This window comes from Ceratotherium simum, chromosome 21 (genome assembly GCF_057802395.1).
Source record: "Ceratotherium simum simum isolate JZ-2026a chromosome 21, ASM5780239v1, whole genome shotgun sequence".
NCBI classification, from domain to species: domain Eukaryota; kingdom Metazoa; phylum Chordata; class Mammalia; order Perissodactyla; family Rhinocerotidae; genus Ceratotherium; species Ceratotherium simum.
This window is the reverse complement of record NC_141920.1, coordinates 15,230,896-15,251,719: the sequence shown is the minus strand read 5'-3', so window position 1 is coordinate 15,251,719 and position 20,824 is coordinate 15,230,896. Positions and strand designations below refer to the sequence as shown.

Genomic DNA, 20,824 nt, shown 5'->3' with positions numbered 1-20,824 from the left:
TGAAATGTGTGTGTGACTAGTGAGTGAATGGACGAAAAGCCGCATGAGTTACTGGTATACACTCAGATTAACACAAATTAAAGAGTCTGACAATACCAAGTGTGGGCGAGGATATGGTACAACAGACGTGTGTATTTCTTCACGGGGAAAACAGTTTGGCTTTATTTAGTAAAATTGAAGATGAGTATATCCCATGAGCCAGCTATCCTACGTCTCTGTGTATACACTAGAGAAATGCGTGCAAAACGGCACCAGGAGACACAAAACAAGGTTCAAAGCAGAATCCTCCACAATAGTCTCAAACCAGAAACAGCACAAATGTCCATCAACGGTAGAATAGATAAACGATGGACTACTATACAGCAATGAAAATGAATAAATTATAGCTACAAGCAACAACATATGATTTCATAAACATAATTTTGAGAGACAAAAAAGCCAGACACAAATAATTTGGGTTATATGATTCCATTTATATGAGGTTAAAAAAACAGGTGAAATTAAACTATAATGTTAGGCGATGCATGCATAGGTGAATCAACCCTCAAGGAAAGCAGGTGGTGATGATCACAGAAGCAGATGGTGGTTGACTCTGGAGGAAGGGCTAGGGGGCAAGTTATGATCGGGAAAGGGCCTGTGGGGGCTTCTGGGGTCTGGGTTGGTGGTTACAGGAGTGTCTGCTTTATAATTATTCATTGAACTGGATATTTATATTTTACGCCTTTCTGTTTCTGTGCTATATTTCACAATAAAGAAATGTTAGAAATAAAGAATGAATAAATGAATGAATGAACAAGAGTCTTCCTGGGGCTCTGGCCCCACCCCTTCCAGCTCAGAGCTGGTACAGAGCCTGGCACAATTAGGCAGAAGACTGGGTGGCCCCACCCCTCTACATGGTGCTTCAAAGCTTCCCCATCAGTGGCTGGGGTTGGGCTGGGGGAGTGGGCAGGGGGCTTCTGTGCCAGGCTCCCTGGCGACGTGGAGCTGTCTGGTGGGCTCTGCCCACCCCACTCTGTGTCTGGGCTGAGGCACGGGGCCGCAGTGATGCTGTGCTCTCAGCTAAGGGATTGGATTCCCTTATCTCGCGGGGGTCAGTCCCCTGTGGCGGGGCCTAATGTGAGAGCAGCAGACCTCGAGTAATGACTCGCCCGATAGGAATCAGCCCAGCTCCCCGCGGCATTTAGTCTCTGCCAGCGTCGGCGGCTTCCTTGGCGCGGCTCTCGCGGCTCTCGGCCTAAGTCTGGGACAGAGGGGCTGGCTGGGCTGATGGGAAGGTGGGGGACTGGGACAGAGAACCCCCCATCCCCTGTGGTGCCAGGAGAGGCAGAGAGTGGAAAGCCCTCCTAATTCAGAAGCACAGGATCCTGCCCTCCAGGCTCACCGGGGGAGGGAAGGAGCTGTGACCCCAGACCTCAGCTTCTCCACTGCACAATTCTCGGCCTGGGTGTGGCTACAGCCTCTGTCTATATCCCTGTGCCCCACCCCTTTGCAAGCTTGGCTCAGTGGCAGATCACGTGCAATAAGTAGCATAGGGGTGTGTGCATGGGCCAGTGAGGGGTTGAGGTGGGTGGGCAGATGGGGGCGCACCCCCGGCGGGAAGCAAGGTGAGGAGTGGGAAGATAACCACGTTACTCGGATGTACCAAAAATCAGACAACTTTGGGGCCTTCCTCTGCAAGAAGCTTGATAGGAGGGGGGCTAGGGGTAAACGAGCGACTTGGGTGGATAGACAGACAGACAGATGGGAATCCCTCTTTTGGTAGGAAGCCTAAAGGGAAGCTTTGGGTCAGTGGGTGGCTTGGAAGGATGAATGGACACCCCCAGTGGCTCCCCTGCATGGAAGCCCGATAGAAGGGGTGCTGGGTCGGTGGGTGGCTTGGATGGGTATACAGACAGACGCGGCTGTCTCCCTCTGGGAAAGCCTCACTCACTCTGTGGGAAACGGGGCGGGTTGTCGTTGACGTCGGTGACCACGATGGTGACGGTGGTGGAGCCGGAGAGGCCGCCCAGCTGGCCCGCCATGTCTGTGGCCTGGATCACCACCTCGTAGCGCTCCTGGCTCTCGCGGTCGAGGTCAGGCACGGCCGTCCGGATCACGCCTGTGGGTGAGGGACGGTGAGGCCAGGGGCGCCCCCACCAGCTGCCAGCTGATGTGGAGGCCACCCCACGGGCAGGGCCAGGCTCATTCAAGTTCAGGAGGGCCGCGCAGAAGACATGGATATGGCGACAGTGCAGGTGTGGGCTCAGCAGCCACCACACGCACTCACACACGTGCTCATACAGATATGCTCACACACTCACACAGATAACACACACACGCTTATACAGATATGCTCACACGTTCACACAGATAATTCACACTCACACACACACCACATGCAATACTCTCTCACACATACATGTACACACAACTACCAGATTCATACACACATATACTTTTAAATACACACTCTCCCACACACTCATACACATTATACACAGACATACTAACACACACCCACTTTAAAACACATATACTCTCATACACACTCACACACATACACTTTCAGACACACACCCTCACATACACATGCATACACACACACACGCAACACAAAAGCAACAGAACGGACTATTTGGTTTACTAAAAAGAGGCCTAGGGACTAGAACCTTCCACTCTGTGACCCCCCTGGGCAGCCCATCACACTTTTGGGGCCTCAGTTTCCCCATGTGAGGGTGAGCTCCGATATTCTATGCGGGGGCCTGTCCTGTGCCCGACTCGTCTCTGTCGGTGGCACTCAGCTCAGAGGCAGGCCCGGAGCAGTGGCGTGGTGAGTGTTTAACAGTGTGACCTGGACTCACACCTACACTCATGTACACTCTCTCTGAAGTCACGCTCACCTGTACACACACTAGATACATCCCACACACTCATGTCCTACATACACAAGAACACATACAGGATCACGGATGTACACGTACACTCATAGCTGCTAGCACACACTTATTCTCACACACACCCCACCACGATGAAGCCACCCTCCAACCCTCGGGGGCCCTGCTCCCCCGGGCCCGGCCTGGCCCTAGATTCTCCGTCCAGGCACTAGTTAATGGCTGATCAGACAATCCTTCAGGCTGCTAACGGAAGAGGGGGAGGGGCAGCAGGAACGGGGGTGACTGCAAGACGAACTGCGGAGGGGAAGGCTGGGCTTCTTGCCTCCCTGCCAGGGAGGTGTCATGGGGAGGGGGAGTCGATGAGGCATTCAGCACACGCTCCCCCCAACCTGCCGAGCACAGGTGGTGACAGGTGGTGCCCAGGGCCTGAGCACCAGGTGGAGTCATGCACCAGCAGCCCCACGATGCGCCCCATAAAACCCAATCTCCGACTCCTGATGTCCCAAACAGCCCCCAGACTCCAATAAAGGCAATGGAACGGGAGGAGCGGCTGGAGTGTGTGTGTGTGTGTGTGTGTGTGTGTATTTGTACGTGTAGCTGGGGGAGCCAGGGGTGGGGCACCTGAGGGGGGCCCTGCTTTTGTGGGATCACATGGATGTGGAATGTGTAGTCTGTCTAATCAAGAGTCACACAGATCCGCTGTCACTGGCCTTCCAGACTCCTCAATAGGCCCCCTCCTGACCCCTCCTCCGCCAGTACTGGCCTTCCCAAGGACAGGGGAGCTTTGGAAGCAGATGAACTTGGGATAAATCCCAGATCTGCCATTCTTTGGCCCTGTGATTTTGAGCAAATCCCTTCCTCTCTGAACCGCAGTTTCCTTATCTGTAAAATGGGTGAACGACAACACCTCCTTACAGAACAGGATTTCTCAGCCTTGGCACTACTGACATTTTGGGCACGATAATTCTACCCACTGGGTGCCGGTAGCAGCACCCTCCCCCTCAACCCCAGTTCCAAAAATGTTTCCAGACATCATCAAGTGGCCCCTGGGGGCAAAATCGGCTGTGAACCACTGGTGCAGTTTCATCTCATGAGAACTGCACATGACAATAACGATGATGTGCGTTTACTCTGTGCCTGGTACTGTTCTAAGCACCTGAAGGGAACTGCCTCATTTAATCTTCTCAACATCCCTATGAGGAAGGTGCTGTGATTATCCCCATTTTACAGGTAAGGAGATAGAGGTGCAGAGAGGCTAAGTAGTTGCCCAAGGTCGCACACGTGAAAAGCACACAGCCAGGATTCAAGCAGGCGCTCTGAGGCCAGAGTCCATGCTCTGAACTGCTCTGCTGGACTGCCTGAAGGATGGAAGGTCCCTGCCCAGCCCTCTTCGAATCCCCTGCTCCACCCCCCACCAAGTACAGGAGAGGGTTCAGGCCTCTGACAGAGGGATGCCACTTATGCGGTCCTGTCTCAGCTCCCAGAATATCCTCCTTGCTCTCCTCAGTCCTAATCAGGCAATTGTTTCGATCATGCAGCAGGCCCTCCTTGACCTGTTCCCCAGGTGCTGCGGCTCCACACTGGGACTGTGAGAGGGGCCCCTTCTGGATGTGAGGCAGCGCCCAAGCCTCAGCTGCTCTGTTAGCTGAGTCTCTGCAGCCCCGGAGAGCAGGGGAGCCTGTCATGTCCTCTACCCAGGGGGCTGGAAGGCGAGAAAGAGCAAAAGGGGAAGAGAGAGGAGAGGAGGAAGGATGAAGGGGGCAGAGAAGGAAGAAGAGAGAGAAGAAAAGAGGGCCTGGGGAAAGAGACAGACAGACAGAAACATAGGGAGAGTCAGCGGGGAGAGAGACGTGCACGTGGAGACAGAGAGGAAGCGGAAGGGGAGGCGAGGGAAACAGAGAGGGAGAGAGGGAGGGAGACCTACAGACAGAAGGAGAGAGGGGAGGGGTAAAGCCAGAGAGAAACATACACCCAGGAGGAGACGGTAAGAGAGATCCACAGACAGACAGATTGACAGTGGAGTGGCCACCAGGCCAGAGACAGGGGCTCCTGAGCGAACAAGGAGGAAAGGCAGGGAGGGAGCTGACAGGCTGAGCCCTCACTGCATGAATGTCGCTGTACATCTAGGATCTCACTGAATGTTGAGGCTGGTGACAGGATTTGGGGCCACTGTGTATTTGTGAGCTTGTGCACCAAAAAGAGTGACTACAGCTCTGAGTGGGGCTTGGAGCAGGGGCCTGGCTGAGGTCCACCCGTGGATGAGGAGTCACGCTCATGTGGCCGGCCTCCTGCTGTCCCTGCCACTTCCAGCTCCAGAGGAACTGGGGACACTAAACTCTTCTCAAATGGAAACTGGTCATGAAGGCTTGCAGCGTGTGGGATCAGGTGCCATGCTGCCTCTGGACCCTGCCCCGGGATCCCACTCAGTGATAGGTTGCTATGGTGACAGCTCCCAGTGAACCACACCTGCTGAGATCCACACTCGGGTGATCCTCTCCCACATTGACTCTGGCCCTGGCCATGTGACTTGCTTTGGCCAGTAGGACATCAGCAAGTGCGACAAAAGTGGAGGCTTGATACGCCCTTGTGTGCTGGGGCCTGTCCTCTTGGAACCCTGAGAACAGGATGAAAGGCCACACGGAGGGAGAGGCCCAGCCATGCCAGCTGTCCTGGCTGACCTGCCAGCTGACTGTCACCATGTGAGTGACCCCAGCAAAAGAACTGCCCAGCCCGCCCACAGGATTGTAACAAATCGTTGCTGTTTTAAGCCACCACGTGTAGGGGCAGCTTGTTATAAAGCAGTAGACGGCTGATAGAGAACCGAGGCTCCCGGCCCGTGCCTCTGCTGGGCGCACTCTTGCAGCTGCATTTAACTGGATGGTCAGCTGGCTGGAAGGCCCAACAGGCCTCATGCACATGTCTGGCAGTTGATCCTGGCTGTGGGCCGAACCTTCTCTCATCCTCTGGCAGGCTGGACTGCGTTTCTTATACAGCCGTCTCAGGCCCTGTTCCAGGAGGAAGAGTGAAATCTGCAAGGTCTCTTAAGACCTGGTCTTGGAATTTGCAGACATCACTTCTGCCACATTCTGTTGACCAAAGCAAATCACAAAGCGGCCCGGACTCAAGGGGTGGGGAAATGGACTCCGCCTCTTGGTGGGAGGAACAGCAAAGTCCCCTTACTAAGAGGCCAGTGCACGGGTGGGAGGAAGTGACGGCATCTTTTGCTATTTACTGTGTTCCACTCCCCACTCTACCTCCTGAGGCTGGGAGAAGCATCCTGGAGGCCGGTGCCCTCCTGGGGGTGCCTGGGATAAAATTCCCAAATCAGCGCACAAAGTTGTTCTTGAAACGTTCTGGCTCTGCAAATTCATTCATTCACTCACTCATTTATTAGACCCTCACTGAGGGCCCACAAAGTCGGATAAGAGGCCGTGCAAAAAGGAGGGACTTTGGAGTCAGACAGATATGGGTTCAAGTCTTCGTTCCACCATTTACACGCTATCTGACCTTGGGAAAGTTCTCGAGTCTCTCTGAGCCTCAGTTGCCTACTCTATAGACTGGGGATGTATATTGCCTGACCTGCTCTGCTCCCACAGACCCTCCATCTCCCCTCTCACCACCTGGGGGTAGTTGTCTATTTGTTTCCGGCTTCCCTGTTGGAACAGAAGCCCCATGAAGGCAGACACCAGATCTAGTTCATCGCCCTGACCCCAGCATCTGGCACTTAGAAGGCGCTCAGCAGAGGTTAGTTTCATTCCTTCCCAGGAAAATGGACATCTCTAGCCCAGTTGAGAATTTTTAGCGGATATCTTGAAATCTCTGAGAAGGTCTTTCTATTCTTGCTGGGGTGGTGGTGGGCGGGGGCTGGTAATTAGAACCTGGCCGCGGCTCTATGTGGCTTTGTCCTCACCCATCGCCCCCAGTTCCCGCTGTTGTCCCTGCCACCCCCACCGTCCCCTCCAAATGCTGCGAAGGGGCCCTGGAGCCCCAGTGACGCCTCATTAGCCCACAAATGCCATCCCTGTCGCCCAAGGTGGGGGGCTTGCTGGCAGCCCTGGCCTTTAAAACACACAAGTTAATTCCTCCTCTGGCACTCGGCCTCCTGGCGCCCCGCCTCCTCCCTTCCCTCACACCTTCCTCTCAGGCCCTGTTCCGGCTCTGCTCCCTGCTATCTGCACAGCGAGAACAGACTGTACCTCGCAGCAGCTGCTAAATATAGACCGGCATCAGCGGAATATTCCTGGCGGGGAAATGGAGCTGGGGCTGGGAATGGCACCAGGGCGGCTCCTGCAGCGGGGCTGAAGGCAGGGAAGGAAAAATCTGGTCCTTCCTGGGAAACGTCAGCAAAGACCCTTTCAGACTGAGAAAGGTGAGGGACCCTAGAACGAGAACCCCATTTGTGCTCCTTCAGCTGCCCTGCCTGGTGCCCACGTTCTGGCTTCTTGGGAACTGTTCCTGCTCCCCCAATCTCCCACTCGCCACTCTCCTCCTGACTGTCTGCAGTGGCGGATGCTCTTTCGTACAACCTGGCCGTCCTCCTCACTGTCTTGGAGTCTGATCCTTCATCTGCCCACCCCTGCCACCTCCTAGCCTCGGTCTGGGCCCTTCCTTGATGCCTACTTTCTGCCTCTAACTCCCTGCCTCAAAGCTGATGAGCTCTAAGGGCCCCACCTCCTCAGGCTGAATGGATGAAGGCTTCATCAGCCTCATCATCCCCCTGGTTTACGTTTACGTAGCGAGTATGGCACTGAGCACTTTGCGCCCTCGCTGTCCCCTTGGCCTGCACGCTCTCTCCTACATACTGAATGGCTCACACCCTCCCTTCACTCAGTTCTCTGTCCCAAGATCACCTCCCCAGAAAGGCCTGTCCAGATTTCTTCATCTAAGTCTGTCCCCTTACCCTGCTTTATGTGTCTTCCCAGCACTCACTGCTACTTGACATTGTGTTGTATGCTCATATGCTTCGGTTCCTGAATTCCCTACTTGAATAAAAGGTAGGCAGGGTCTTGGATTTGCCTGCTGCTGCATTCCTAGAGCCTAGAGCAGAGATGGGCACATAGTAGGGCACAATGACAACTTGTTGAATGAATGAATGAACTCTCCTATTGAATCCTCACAACAATCATGTAAGCTGGGTATTATTATCCCTCTTGTGCACATGGGGAGACCAAAACTTAAAGAGCCCAACCATTCTCAGAGCTCCAGGCCCAGACTTCAGATGGCCTGCTAGATGTTTCTTTCTCCTTCTCTTCTCTCATCTTAAAGCCATTATGGTTAAAACTGAATCATTTAGCTCTGCCCCAGATCCTGGGGCACGTTCACTAATTCTTCTGCTCCTAGACAGTTTTCTTAATCCACATTTCTCCTTCTGTTTCTGTAGGTGGTACCCCTTCCCATCCCAGGGCCAAAAGTTTGGAACCCCTAGATTCCTTCCTCAATCTAGTTCCATATACTCATCCAGGCCCTCAAAGTTTGCCCTTTGCAGGATCTCACTGTCATCCCTCATTCTCCTTCCTCAGCATCTCAACTAACCCTCCCTATCAATCCTATATCAGCATCTCAACTAACCCCCCCATCAATCCTATATCATCATCTCTGGCCCCCTAACTAGATGAAGAGGTTAAGGAGTCTGGGTGGGTGCTGAGAAAGGGTGCAGGCTTTGGTTTTTGTGCTTTGGGGCTCTCTGCTGGGCACCCCAGGCTCCTGGGTCTCCCTGAATTCAATTCCTGCCTCTGAGCCATGCTATACAGCAGCAGCCCGAGGCATCTTGTTAAAATGAAAACCTGAGCATGTCACTTCCCTGCTTAAAAGTCATCAATGAACCCGCAGTGTTGGTGAGGAGGAGGGGAAACAGGCTCTGGGTCTTGGGAGTGTAATCTGGTACATTTCAGCATTATCTATCGAGATTCCAAATGCACACGCTCTTTGACCCAGCTTTTCACTTCCCGAAAATTATCCTGCAGATATACTCACACAGCACAAAATGATATATGTATGAGGTTATTCACTGTAGCATTGTTCGTTGTAACACAAGATTGGAAACAGCATAAGTGTCCATCAAGAGGGGACTGGTGAAATAAATTTTAGTGTATCCACAACAGCTGTTAAATAAAAGAATGAGGAAGCTCTTTATGTACTGATATGGAATAATCTTCAAGACGTACTGTTAAGAGAAAAAGGCAAGGAGTGTGTATACAGTGTGTTTATAGCTACCATCTGTGTAAAAAATAATGAAACAAATATATGTACCTATTTTCTTGTACATGCATAGAAGAGCTCTGGAAAGATATACAAGAAAATGACATTGGTTGCCTTGGGGACACTGACTGTGTGGCTGAGGGACTGGATGGGGTGAAGAATTTCCACTAAATACCTGTTTGGACTTTTTGAATTTTGAACCTTGCAATGTATTATCTATTTAAAAAAACCCCAATATTTTTCAAGTCCAAGATCTCATAAGATACATACACCAAGTGGCTACCTTTGGGGCTGCAGTTACTGGGAATGCGGGTGGGAAGCACTTTTTTTCTTTTTTTTTTGTAACATTTCTTTATGTTTGAATGTTTTCTAAAATGTATCCTTTTGCAAGGAGACAAAAATCATGTAGATATTATGTATAAGAGAATACAATTATAACTGTGCTCATAGACTGCTATACTCAACCTCTCCCTCCAAACAAAACAAAACAAACACACAAACAAAAACTCAACACCCAAATCCATCAAGCACCCCCTGCATCCACCCCGCCCCATTGCCTTTAGAATAAAATCCAAGCTCTTCAGCCTGGCTTACGCTGGGCACAGTCAGGCTCCTGCCAGCCTCTCCACATCACTTCTCAACACGGCCGCTTCCTCAATCCTGGGTTGCTTACAATTCCCCTCATGCCTCAGGCTGTTCTCTTCCTCCCAGTTTTGCCTGCACCATGCCCTCTGCCTGGAATGCCCTTCTCTGAATCTTGGTCTGGCCAACACCTTCTCATCCTTTGGAGATCCCCTGCTACCGCCTCCAAGAACCTTGCATCCTAATTCCTCATGCATATGCCTGTCTCCCTGCCCCCACCGGACTGTGAGCCCCATGTTGGCATCTGATAAATGTTCTGTGGTGCCTGATGTCTCATCTCCAGACTTCACTCCGGCCCTGCCCCTCCTATCCCAGAGACAGTGAGAGCACTGCCCCTGGGACTGGCAGCCACTCCCAGCTGTGCGACCTCAGTGAGCCTCTTCACTTCTCTGAGCCTCAGTCTCCTCCTTCCGTCCTCCCTGCCACTCGAAAGGCCTCTGAGAGCCGTAATCAGGATCTAACAGCAGAGTGGGTGAACAGAGGTGCTGCACCATTGTTTGGGGGGTGGGGGCGAGGCGGGAGGGCAAATAAGCAAAGACGACGTAACGGTGTCTGTTTTTCCATCAGATCTTTAACAACTGCCATTTGAACAGAGTTTTCACAACTGCTGAAAAGGTCCCCTTGACCAGCTGACCCCCCAGACTCCACTTATGACCGACCTGGTAAGAGCTGTGGACACACCTGCCTCAGTTTAGTTCCAAGGACAAGGGAGCGTAGCTCAGACCTCAGAAGTCCTTTCAGGGCGCCCATAGTGGCTGTCTCTTGCCTTTTTGCTTTTCTACCAGTCTTGCAGGCGCCCCCCACCCCATTCTTTTTCTGTTTCTCAGGGCTTCTCTCTTCGTGCCTGGCTGCCTCTCCCTCCCCGCGACCCTGGGGTCCCCTGGGGCGGGCAAGATGCCTCCGCATCCTCTGTTGTGCCCTCAGCGCAGTTTGGTTAGAAGAACGACAGCAGACATCCGGCTGCCGTCCTCGGCCCGCCCCGTCCGGCCCCGCCGCTGCGCCCCACTCCCAGGCCCGGCTCCCGGCCCCGCCTCTCCGCCCTTTGGCCGGAGGCCGCCCCTCACCGGTCTTGGGGTCCACAGTGAAGTGGTGCTCTCCGTCCAGCACGCTGTACACCAGCCGAGCGCTACTGCCGTACGTGGGGTCATCCGCATCCGAGGCCATCACTTGCATCACCGATGTGCCTGGGCCCGGGGGACCAAGCGAGACAGGGGTCACCTGGGGCTGCTGCCCTCGTCCTCCCCACCTCTCCCCACCCCCAGGGAAGCTGGGAGGGGAGACTCAGGCTGGAGGTCATTGAAGCCAGTCCCCTCACAGTGCACATCCCCACACAGACTCCCAACCCACTTCCAGAATGTTCTGGAGCCTTCCTAGTGGCTCAAGCATGACCATGGAGTCAGATCTGGACTCAAATCTCCCTTCAGTGGTTCCCAGTTGTAGGACTCTGGCGAGGGAAGGCAGCCTCTCTGAATGTTTCCTCTTGAGCAAAATGGGGACAATCCTAGTTCTTGGTTCATGAAGTTGAGGGAATGCATTTTAAACTCTCTGCAGAACAGGCTCAGAGCAGCCTCTCAATGGGTGTTGGCAGTTATCATTTTCACCAGTTAAGGTCATCACCGTTGGAGTTAGAGTCAGGAGTGGAAACTTGGCACCTGACTCCCAAAGCAGAGGTCTTTCTACCCATCCTAGCCCCTCCTGATTTCTCAAGGGAATTCTGCCTCCTTCCTCCAGGTCCCCCTCACCACACCATCCCCATCCCGGGGGAGTGGGCAGCCCAGAAGGACAACTCAGTTCACTGGGGCTCAGAGGCCAGTGTCTCTTGGTCTCGAGCAGGAGAATAGCAGCACCCAGTTTTCCCTTTGGGAAGTAGCTGGCTGTGGGCCCTGGTGCTCTCCACGCCCTTCCCCCTCGGGTATCCAGACAGTCCCCGCCCCCAGACACACACATACTTCTCCTCATGCTCTGCACGTAGGCTGCTGGGGAGAGTATAAATTGGATAAAAGTCCATCAAACAGCGGCAATTAAGTTATTGATTTTCGACGCTGCCTCATTAAACTGGGAGCTTCTCTCGGCCTGTCCCAGAGATGGCTCTAATTTGACATCATGTTCAATTTGACGAAAGCAGGGCTTGGGACATGAGGCTAGACAGGGTGGGAGTGGGGGAGGGGTCGGATGGATGGGCAGGCAAAGCCGTCTGGTCCATCCGAACCTTTCCAGACAGGAGGGGGGTGGAAACCCAAGAGGGAGTCTTGGGGGCTCAGGATATGACCCAAAGGGAATGAGTCTCAGACCTCAGTTCAGGGAGACGCCCTCTTCTGGGTGCCCTGCTGGTAAGGGGATGGGGCCCAGGCCTCCTGAGGTTCTGGGTGGGGCCCTCCTGGGGCTGGGTTGGGCTCTCCGGGCCAGCAGGGTGGCATTTTGGGAGGTGAGGCCAGGTCACTGCCAGGCTAATGAGTGAGGCTCTGGAAGTGCTACTGCAGCAATTCTGCTAAGCCCAGCCCACCACCCGCCTCTCCCGCCTCCAGCCTGGGGCCCTCCATCATTCCAGACAGACACATGTATTTATTTTTCACTCTTTTGCATTTCTCATTTTCCTCTCCAGGTCCCCCCTCCCAGCCTGAGCCTCCGAAACTGGCCCTGCAATGCGTCTCTCTCTTTGGCGTCTCCAGCTCCATGTCCACCATGTCAGAGTTGCCCGGAGAAGCTGGGGAAGACGTTGGGCAAGCCCCCTCCCTCTCGGTGCTTGGTGCCCAGGGGCCTCCTACTCAGGGCCCAGGGCATGATCCCAGGTGCCTCCTATTACACAGAGAGAAGAGAAAGGAATAATCTATTGAGCGTCCGCTACATGACTGGCTTCACCAGCCACTTAAATCCATCATCTCTAATCCTCATAGCATCTCTGAGAGACAGAGTGGGCCCCCTAAATTACAGATAGGGGAAATGACTGAGAGCACAGAGTGAGTAAGTGGTAGGATTTGAACCCGGGGCTCTCTGATGCCAAAGTCCTTCCGGGTGCCAGAGTCAGCTTAGGCACAGCGACTGGGGAGGATGGCCCAGTATACTCAGTCACAGTCAGTGACAGCCCTGTCACTTATTAGCAGTCTGACCTTGGGCATGTCATGAATCCCTTTGTCCCTCAATTTTCTCATTTGTGAAACGAAGGTGACAGTACTATCAAACTCCTGGGATTGTTCTGAGAATTCAAATAGATTTTCATGTTCAGCACCAAGGACAGTGTCTGGCCCATGCTAAGAACTCGATAAATGCAGGTTGTTGTGTTGTCGTCTCAGGAGGCAATGCATGCCAGCATACAATGGCACAATCCTGCCTCCCTCCCAGACATACTGAAATGGGAGAGGATACATAAAGCATCAGGCTCATGGTGAGTGCTCAATAAACAGTGGCTGTTGTAACTGTTATGAGAGAGGGTCTTCCTGTCACTCCCCTCTGCATGTTCCCTCCACCCTCTGGGCAAGGCACAATGCCGGGCTGAGTGACTCCCCAGGGACATGGCTGAGCTCTCTCCCTCTCTGGCTGCATCCCAGGGACTCCCGTGGGGATGATGGAATCATTTCCCCAATCCGGGATTCTTTATTGCAGCCATTACAGTTAATGCCGACACGTGGGAATGGTGAAGGGTCAGTGATTCACCAGTGGCTCCCCAGGCCCCACAGCCCCTCCCACCTCCTTCACAAGTCAGCAGCTGCCCAGAATTGGCAGACAAAAGAGTTCCAGGCTTGTGGCTGCTGTGGGACCACCTCAGGTCATCCCCCTGGGTTCAGCAGTTTGTAGTTTACAAAGCACCACCAGGTCCATTCTCTCCTTCAGTCCTCATGCCAACTGTATGATGTAGATGCAGTGGCAGGCTGGTAAATGTTTAACCATTGGCTCCAGGGAGTGGAGGAGCAGGGAGCAATGTCCTGCTTTGTAGTGTTTTCTGATTTCCACGGTGTAAATACTCTCACCATGGCCAATTTCAAGCTACCAATGTGATATAAAGTGGTTCAAGAAACTCCTGAAAATCAATATTTGGCTCTTGTGAACTGATACAAGCTGACTCCAGTAGAATCCTGTATCATTCCCATCTTACAGATACAGGAAACCGCTATGCACAGTGAAGAGTGAAACTGTGAATTACTAATGAATAATAATAAAATCTATTATTATATATCATTATTCAATGATAATGATAGATTACGTTTATTGAATAACTACTTTGTGCTGGATAATGTGGTAAGCCCTTAATGTACATTATCTCGTGGAATTTACACAATAAAGCCTTGAAGGTAGCTCTATTAAGATTGCCACTTTATGGATGAGGAAATAGAGGCTGAATGAAGTTAAGTGATGAGCCCCTTTGTAGCTCAATTTCCTCATTTGTGAAATGGGGGTAACAGGACTACCAAACTCTCAGGATTGTTGTGAGAACACAAATAGATTTCCATGTTCAGCACCGAGGACAGTTCCCGCCCAGCTTCACCTCTCAAGGAAACAGGGGAGGCAGGATTCAAACCCGGGTCGATCTGATGTCAAAACCCACATGTATCCTGGAGGAGGGTCCATAGGAGTAGAGGTAGACAGTCAAGTAAGAGAGGGAAGAGTCAGAGAAAAGAGAGGGAGGGTAGAGGAGGGGAGTGGCAAGGAGTTGCGTTCAGGATTCTCCCTCCCCAACAGCTGGTTCAAACTGAGACCTCCAGAAGCCGGGCCGGGATTGGCTGGGATGAGCTGTTCACTGTCTGTGGTGCTGCCGGCCAGCTCTTCTGCTATGTTAAGGGCCTCAATCCAGGCTGGCATAGGGAGGGCTGCCCAACTGATCCTTGGGTAAACAGGATCAGAGCCCAGGGCTCCATGTGGAATGTTAGATATGGAAGGCTGGTCCTTGGAGAGCACAGAAACCAGTGGTTCTCAGCCTGGCTGCACATTAGAATCTCTTAGGAGCTTTAAAATAAAACCGATGTGGAACCACATCCCAGACCAATTCAATAGGACTCTTTTGGGGTGAAGCACAGGCAAAGGCATTTTTAAAAGCTCCCAGATTGATTCTAAAGTGCGTCCCAGGCTAAGAACTGATGCCCTCGACCCAACTCCTGATTGAACTGATGAAGAAACTGAGTCACAGAGAGACTCAATGACTTTTCCGAGGTTACATCATTAGTAAATGGTAGGGAAAGATTCAAACCCAGGTCTGTGTAGCCAGCATATCACCCTCCTGGACTCACTGTGCCTGTATTGAGACCAACGCTCAGAAGGAAGCAGCAAGGATGATGCATGCCACCAAGTCAGCAGTGTTCCTCCCACACAAAATCAGCATGAGAAGTTGAACATTCCTGAGAGGAGATGCCCATCTCAACTCCATGGAAACTGGTGGGCCGGGTGGGGTGGGGGATGGGGGGCTTTGGCATCAGAGAGCCCTGGGTTCAAATCCCATCACTTCCTCACCCTGTGCCCTTGGTGAAGTCTTCCCCTGTTTCCTCATCTGTAATTTAGAGGGGCTCACTATGCCTCTCAGAGATGCTATGGGGATTAGAGATGATGGATTTTAGTGGGCACTCAGTTGGAGATTATTCCTTTCTCTTCTCTCTGTATGGTCAGAAGATCTCTGGGGCTGTGTCCTTGGCCCTGAGTAGGAGACCCTTGGGTACCAGAATCGGGCTGGAAGAGGCTTGCTCACCCCTCATCTCTGGTTTACCTGGGTGGTTTTGACATGGTTCGTCATGGAGCCAGAATTGGAACCCAAGTCCTGGCTCCCAGGCCAGAATGCTTTCCTATCTTGTGAGGTCCAATTGAGGCCGAAACTTGGACTCTAGAACTTCCAGGAGGAGCCCCAGCTGGCTCAGGGAGCAGGGGGTCCTGCATGGAGTAAAGCTGAGGGATTGAAGACATAAATTTTCATTCCAGCCCTGCTCTCAGCTGTCTGTGTAGCTGTGGGAAAACTATCTGACCTGATGGGGCCTCAGTTCTTCTTCTGTAAAATGGAGACAACGCTTTATCCTTCCTGCCTCACTGGGTGAAGGGGACCCCTTAATGAGACGAAAAAGATGAAGCACTTTGGAAAAGAACAGACTCCTCAACCGAGGTGACCAAGTGTCATTATTATGAAGATGTTCGTAATTATTATCATCCTGCCTCTTCCCTACCTCCCTTTGCTGCCCCGCTGGGCCTGGGGAAACCCTTGGCTCACATTTAGCTTCTCAAACATTTATAAAAAATGAGTCTCACCCCCTGCTGCTGCTGGAACTGCACAGAATGCTTTCTATTAAAAATTAAAAACCACTTGTCGAGTCCCTGGGAACACTCAGATTACACAGGAAACAAGCCCCTCACTGCCTCCTCCCAACTCTCTCTTTGATCATCACTTATAATGCCGGCTTGCTGGGCTAGCCTCAACCCCGCTTCGGCCGCCCAGCCAGGGCAGCCTAATGTAGACGAATGATGCACTGGAGATGAAGGAAAGTGGCTGCATGGGAGGGAGGGGTCGCAGCTTAGAGAGGGAGGAGGCAGGCCCAGCTACAAGTGACAGAGAAGGTGGCAGAGAGATGGGGCAAGAAAGTGTGTCAGAGACAGAGAGACAAGTGACAGAGGGACAGAGATTCAGAGAGATAGACAGAGATACCTAGACACACAGGGAGAAATTAGGACAGAGACAGAGAGATGAGGGTCAGAGAGTCAGAGATACATAAAGACAGAGAGAAAGTGGGACAGAGACAGTGTGACAGAAGGAGGGAGAAATACAGAGATAAAGTCAGAAAGTAGGGTTCTATAGAAACAAAGACAGACAGAGATACATAGGAAGCAAGAGGAGAGCGGGAGAGACCGGGAGGGGGCACAAGGAGAAGAAAGGCGATTTCGGCCTGATGGGATCAGAGCCCTCCTATGTCACAAACACACCTCTCCAGAGTCTCCCGGGAACTGGAATACCCTCCCCTCACTCTTTCTCTCCTTATGGATCCCAGCCATGGACTCACCCATGCAGACAACCCTTGACTGTGTATGTGGGATCTAAACTGTCCCCCTGAGAGAGAGGACTCTCCTAACACCCCAAACTGAGACCCAAACACCCTTCTGTCCTCTTCACGTTTAAAAGACACCTTCTGTTATGTAGTCTGGTCACCTTGTTTGTTTGGGACAGCATCATTCTAAGTGCCGGCAATAGCATTCCTCTGTCAGTTGCAGAAAGCAAACATTTTTTGCTTATCAGTTTCATTCAGTCACCCAGCATCTACAGAGCACTCACTAAGTGCTAGACCCTCGAGGGCAGGATGGTGGCTTTGTCACTTTTGTACCCACTGTCACAGGGCCTGACATAAAGAGGGTGCTCATGTTTGTTGAGTGATTTGTTGATGGAAAAGACAAAGACAGACATGGATACACTCTTCCTTGTCCAGATTATCTGGGCCATGGGGCTGACTAATCCTCTCTGCTACCTCTCCTCACCAGAAACCTCCTGTCCCGTTCTCCCTGATCCTGGGCGGTGAGAGCCAGTGCCGTTGCTAGGCAAGGAGATATTGCACATATAGATCTTCCTGGACTTTAATTAAAAACATCTTTAGAAGTTGTCTCTGCAGAGGCCAGCGATTGATTCCTGGCTTGGGCCTGAGGGCTGCTGAGCCACACTCTCTTCAGCTGCAGACGGGACAGTCGGAGGCTCCCAGCCTGCCGCTGCCCTCCCCAAATGAGACCCTTGGGGAACACCCTGCCTCCTGCCTTCCTCCTGTCCTCTCTGCCACCATCCCCTAAGCAGTGGATTTAGCAATCAGACCATGTGCTCTCCCAATTCTATATCCCTTCCCCTCTTGAGCCTCAGTTTCCTCAGCTGTAAAATGGGGGTGTCAACACTTAACCCAAGAGAGTTCCTGGGAGGAGGAAATGAGATTAGCGATGTGAAAGTGCTCTGCAAGCTGTAAAGTCCTGTGCACGCTAAAGAAACGGTTGTAACGGTTTCCCATGCATGCCGAGGCAAGTAGCTTGGGTTCTGGTTCCAGGTTCTGGGTCTGGTTCTGGCTCCAGCTCTTACTCTGGAACCTCAGGAAAGTTACTTTATTTCTCTCTGTCTTTATTTCCTCATTGGTAAAATGAGGACAGTAATACCTGCCCTGCTTATTCCCCAGGATCGTGAGAATAAAGGGAAATAGGTCTGTGAAAGCAGTGTTGGCTGATAGCTATTATTTAGTGAATGTCTTAAGAAGTGCCGACTGTACTACAAAACAGTCTTTCTCCATCTATTAAAGATGCTGCTCACAGAGGAATTGGAATACATGGGAAAGCGGCTGTGGCAGGGTCCCTGCCCATCACAGTCTGTTGCCCCCCAATCCTACGGCCCAGCAATGCCCATCCTATGGCGTATGAGCCACCACATTCTCCTTCCTTTGCTCGCAGCAGACATCACTAATCAATTGTGGTATTCTTTTCTGCTGAGCCTGAAGGAGACCTCAGACTCCTTCTCAACACAGCCCTATAATCACTACCAATTGACCAGAGTTGGCACCAGAGATGAAACCGATCTGCCACCACTTTGAGGTCAGGGGTAGTGTCTTGCTCATCTCGGCATCTCCACATCCCTAGCAAAGTGCCATGTATATGGTAGGCACTAATATGTGCTTATTGAATTGAAAGCAACTGCTTATTTTTATATTCCCTTGGGGCTATATATATAAAGTAGGTGCAAATAAATGTTTGCTAAGTTGGGTGACTCATCTTTGCAACCCCTACAGAGCCAAGTACACTGGAGGCCTTGTATATAATGGGTGCTAATAAACATTTGTGGATTTAATTCAGTTACTTATCTTTACATCCCCTGCAGTGCTCAGAATAAAGCAGTAGCTAATAGATGTGTGCTGGATTGAACTTCTCACTTCTGTATCCTCAACAACGCCAAGTATATTGTCTTATACATAGTTGGCATGTATAAGTAAGTGGAGTTGAACTGGGCTTGGGAGCCATGTGAAATCCTCTTGTCCACTGGTCCGGTTGTGACACCCCAGGGAAGAGGTCTGGCCCTCGCCAACATCAAGAGATTATCTAGTACAATCCTTTTCTATCAAAACTCACTCTCTTGTTGATTTCATCCAGCCTCAAGCTTTAAGTTCCTCCTCTCTGCCGACGACTTCCAAAGTTGTATCTCTGGTCCTGATCTCCCTCCTGACCTCCAGCCTCAGAGATCCAACTGTCCCCTTGACAATTCCATTTGGCTTTCTAGTAGACATTTCAATCTTAATACGTCCAAGAATGAATTCTTAATTTTGTGCTGCAAACTTGCTCTTCCTGGAGCATTTTCCATCTCAGCAATAGCAGCCCCATCCATCCCATTGCTCAGGCCAAAATCTTCAGCATCATCCTTGTCTTGTCTCGCTCACATCCAATCCAATCCCTCGTAAACCCTGTTGGCTGTACCTTCAATGTACATCCAGAATCCCATATCTTCTCACCACCTACACTGGTCCAAGTTGCCGTCACCTCTTGCCTGCACGATTCAGTTGCCTCCTCACTGATCTGTCTACTTCCAATCTTGCCTCCTACAGTCTATTTTCAACATGGTGGCCAACAAGTCATCCTTTAAAAATATAAGTTGGGTGATGTCAGTCTTCTCCTCCGTATCTCACTCAGAGTACAATTGAAAACCTTTCAACAGCTACAAAGTCCCATGTGATCTGGCTTCTGGTACCTCTTGTGACCTCCTTGCACACTCTCCCCCTCACTTACTCCTCTCTTCACCCACACCGACTTCCTTGCTACTGATCAAACACGACAAACACACTATGCCTCAGGACTTTTGCACCTGCTGTTCCCTCTGCCTGGAACATTCTTCCTCCAGCTTAGTGGTTCTCCAAGTGTGGTTCCTGAACCAGCAGCATCAGCATCACCTTGGAATTTGTTAAAAACACAAGCATTTCTAATAGCCCAGACCTGCTGAATCAGAAACCCTGAGGGGAGGGGCAGTAATCTGTGTTTCAACAAGCCCTCCAGGTAATGTGGATGCACAAGAAAATAAGAAAAGCATTGTTTCGCATAGCTTCTTGGTTCACTCCCTTGGTTCCTCCAGATCTTTGTTCAAATGGCCTCTTATAAAAAGAGAGGCCTTCCTTGATCCCTCTATCTAAAATAGCACTCCTCCAATATAACTCCCAGCTCCCTTATTCTTCACAGCACTTACACCACAGGGCATATAGTACATTGGCTTGTTTCTTGCTTTCCTGTCTCTCTCCCTGCTCTATACGCAGCCTTCCTAAGCACTCCAGTGCCTGGAACAGTGTCTGGCACAGAGTAGGTAACTCAAATATTGGGGCCTGAATGAACCCTCTCAATGCTCAGAAGGGAACTTGGGGCCCAGAGAGGGGAAGGGACTCGCCCAAGGTCGCGGGAGCCAGGCCTCCTGACTGTCAGCTGCAGGACCTGCTCCGCTCCATTAGGCTCAGCGTGGCTGGCGCGCCCCTCCTCAAGAGTGTGGCTCATTGGAGGCCCCCCGGCACACTTCCCTTCGCTTTTAAGCTGTGAGTGGTTTAATTTGCGAACGCTGCTGCCTTTCATGTCCCAAGCTGCGTCCCCGCTCCCTCAGATCTCCGCAGCCTCCCAGACCCTGCTGCCGCGTGTCGGCCCCGCCCCCTCAGCCCAGATCAGGAGGCTCAGTAATTGTGACTGATTTTTCAAAGCCGCCCGGAGTCCCCGCAAGCACCCGGGTGTCGGATTTGCTTCCCCTTCAAAAAGTTGCTCAGATGAAGTAAACTAATTTGATTTCTGCTTTCTCCCTCCCCCTCCTGGGGTCCCCAGCTTGTACACGTTGAGTCTCCCTGCCTGACCTTTTCCTGAGTGGAATGTCAGCATCCGGGCTGGGAGAGGGAGGTGAGGCTGGGGCTCCTTAGGCGGATACCCATGCAGCTGGGGGCCAGCTCTGCCTCCGACTCTCTGGGTGACCTTGAACGAGTCTTGCCCTCCTCTTGGTCTCAATTCCCCTGTGTGTGACACAAGGACCCTTGCCACTCCACCAGTCTGGGAGCCAATCCCAGAGACTTGCTGGTCACTGACTTGCTATGTAATTGTGGGTACATCCCTCTCTGAGCCTCGGTGTTCCCATCTGTTCAATGGGGATGCTACCAGCAGTCCTGCCACCTCTCGGA

At 51.9% G+C, this 20,824-nt stretch overlaps 1 protein-coding gene across 1 annotated transcript in view; it reads right to left on the bottom strand.

Annotated features, from left to right (window-relative positions):
- CDH22 (cadherin 22) overlaps window positions 1-20,824 on the bottom strand; it is a 68,199-nt gene that overhangs the window by 34,870 nt on the left and 12,505 nt on the right. The window contains exons 3-4 of the mRNA XM_004430546.3: window positions 10,778-10,897; window positions 1,931-2,098 (exon numbers count right to left, since the gene is read on the bottom strand). Coding sequence (XP_004430603.2) covers window positions 1,931-2,098; window positions 10,778-10,897 — 288 coding nt within the window. The remainder of the gene's footprint in view (window positions 1-1,930; window positions 2,099-10,777; window positions 10,898-20,824) is intronic.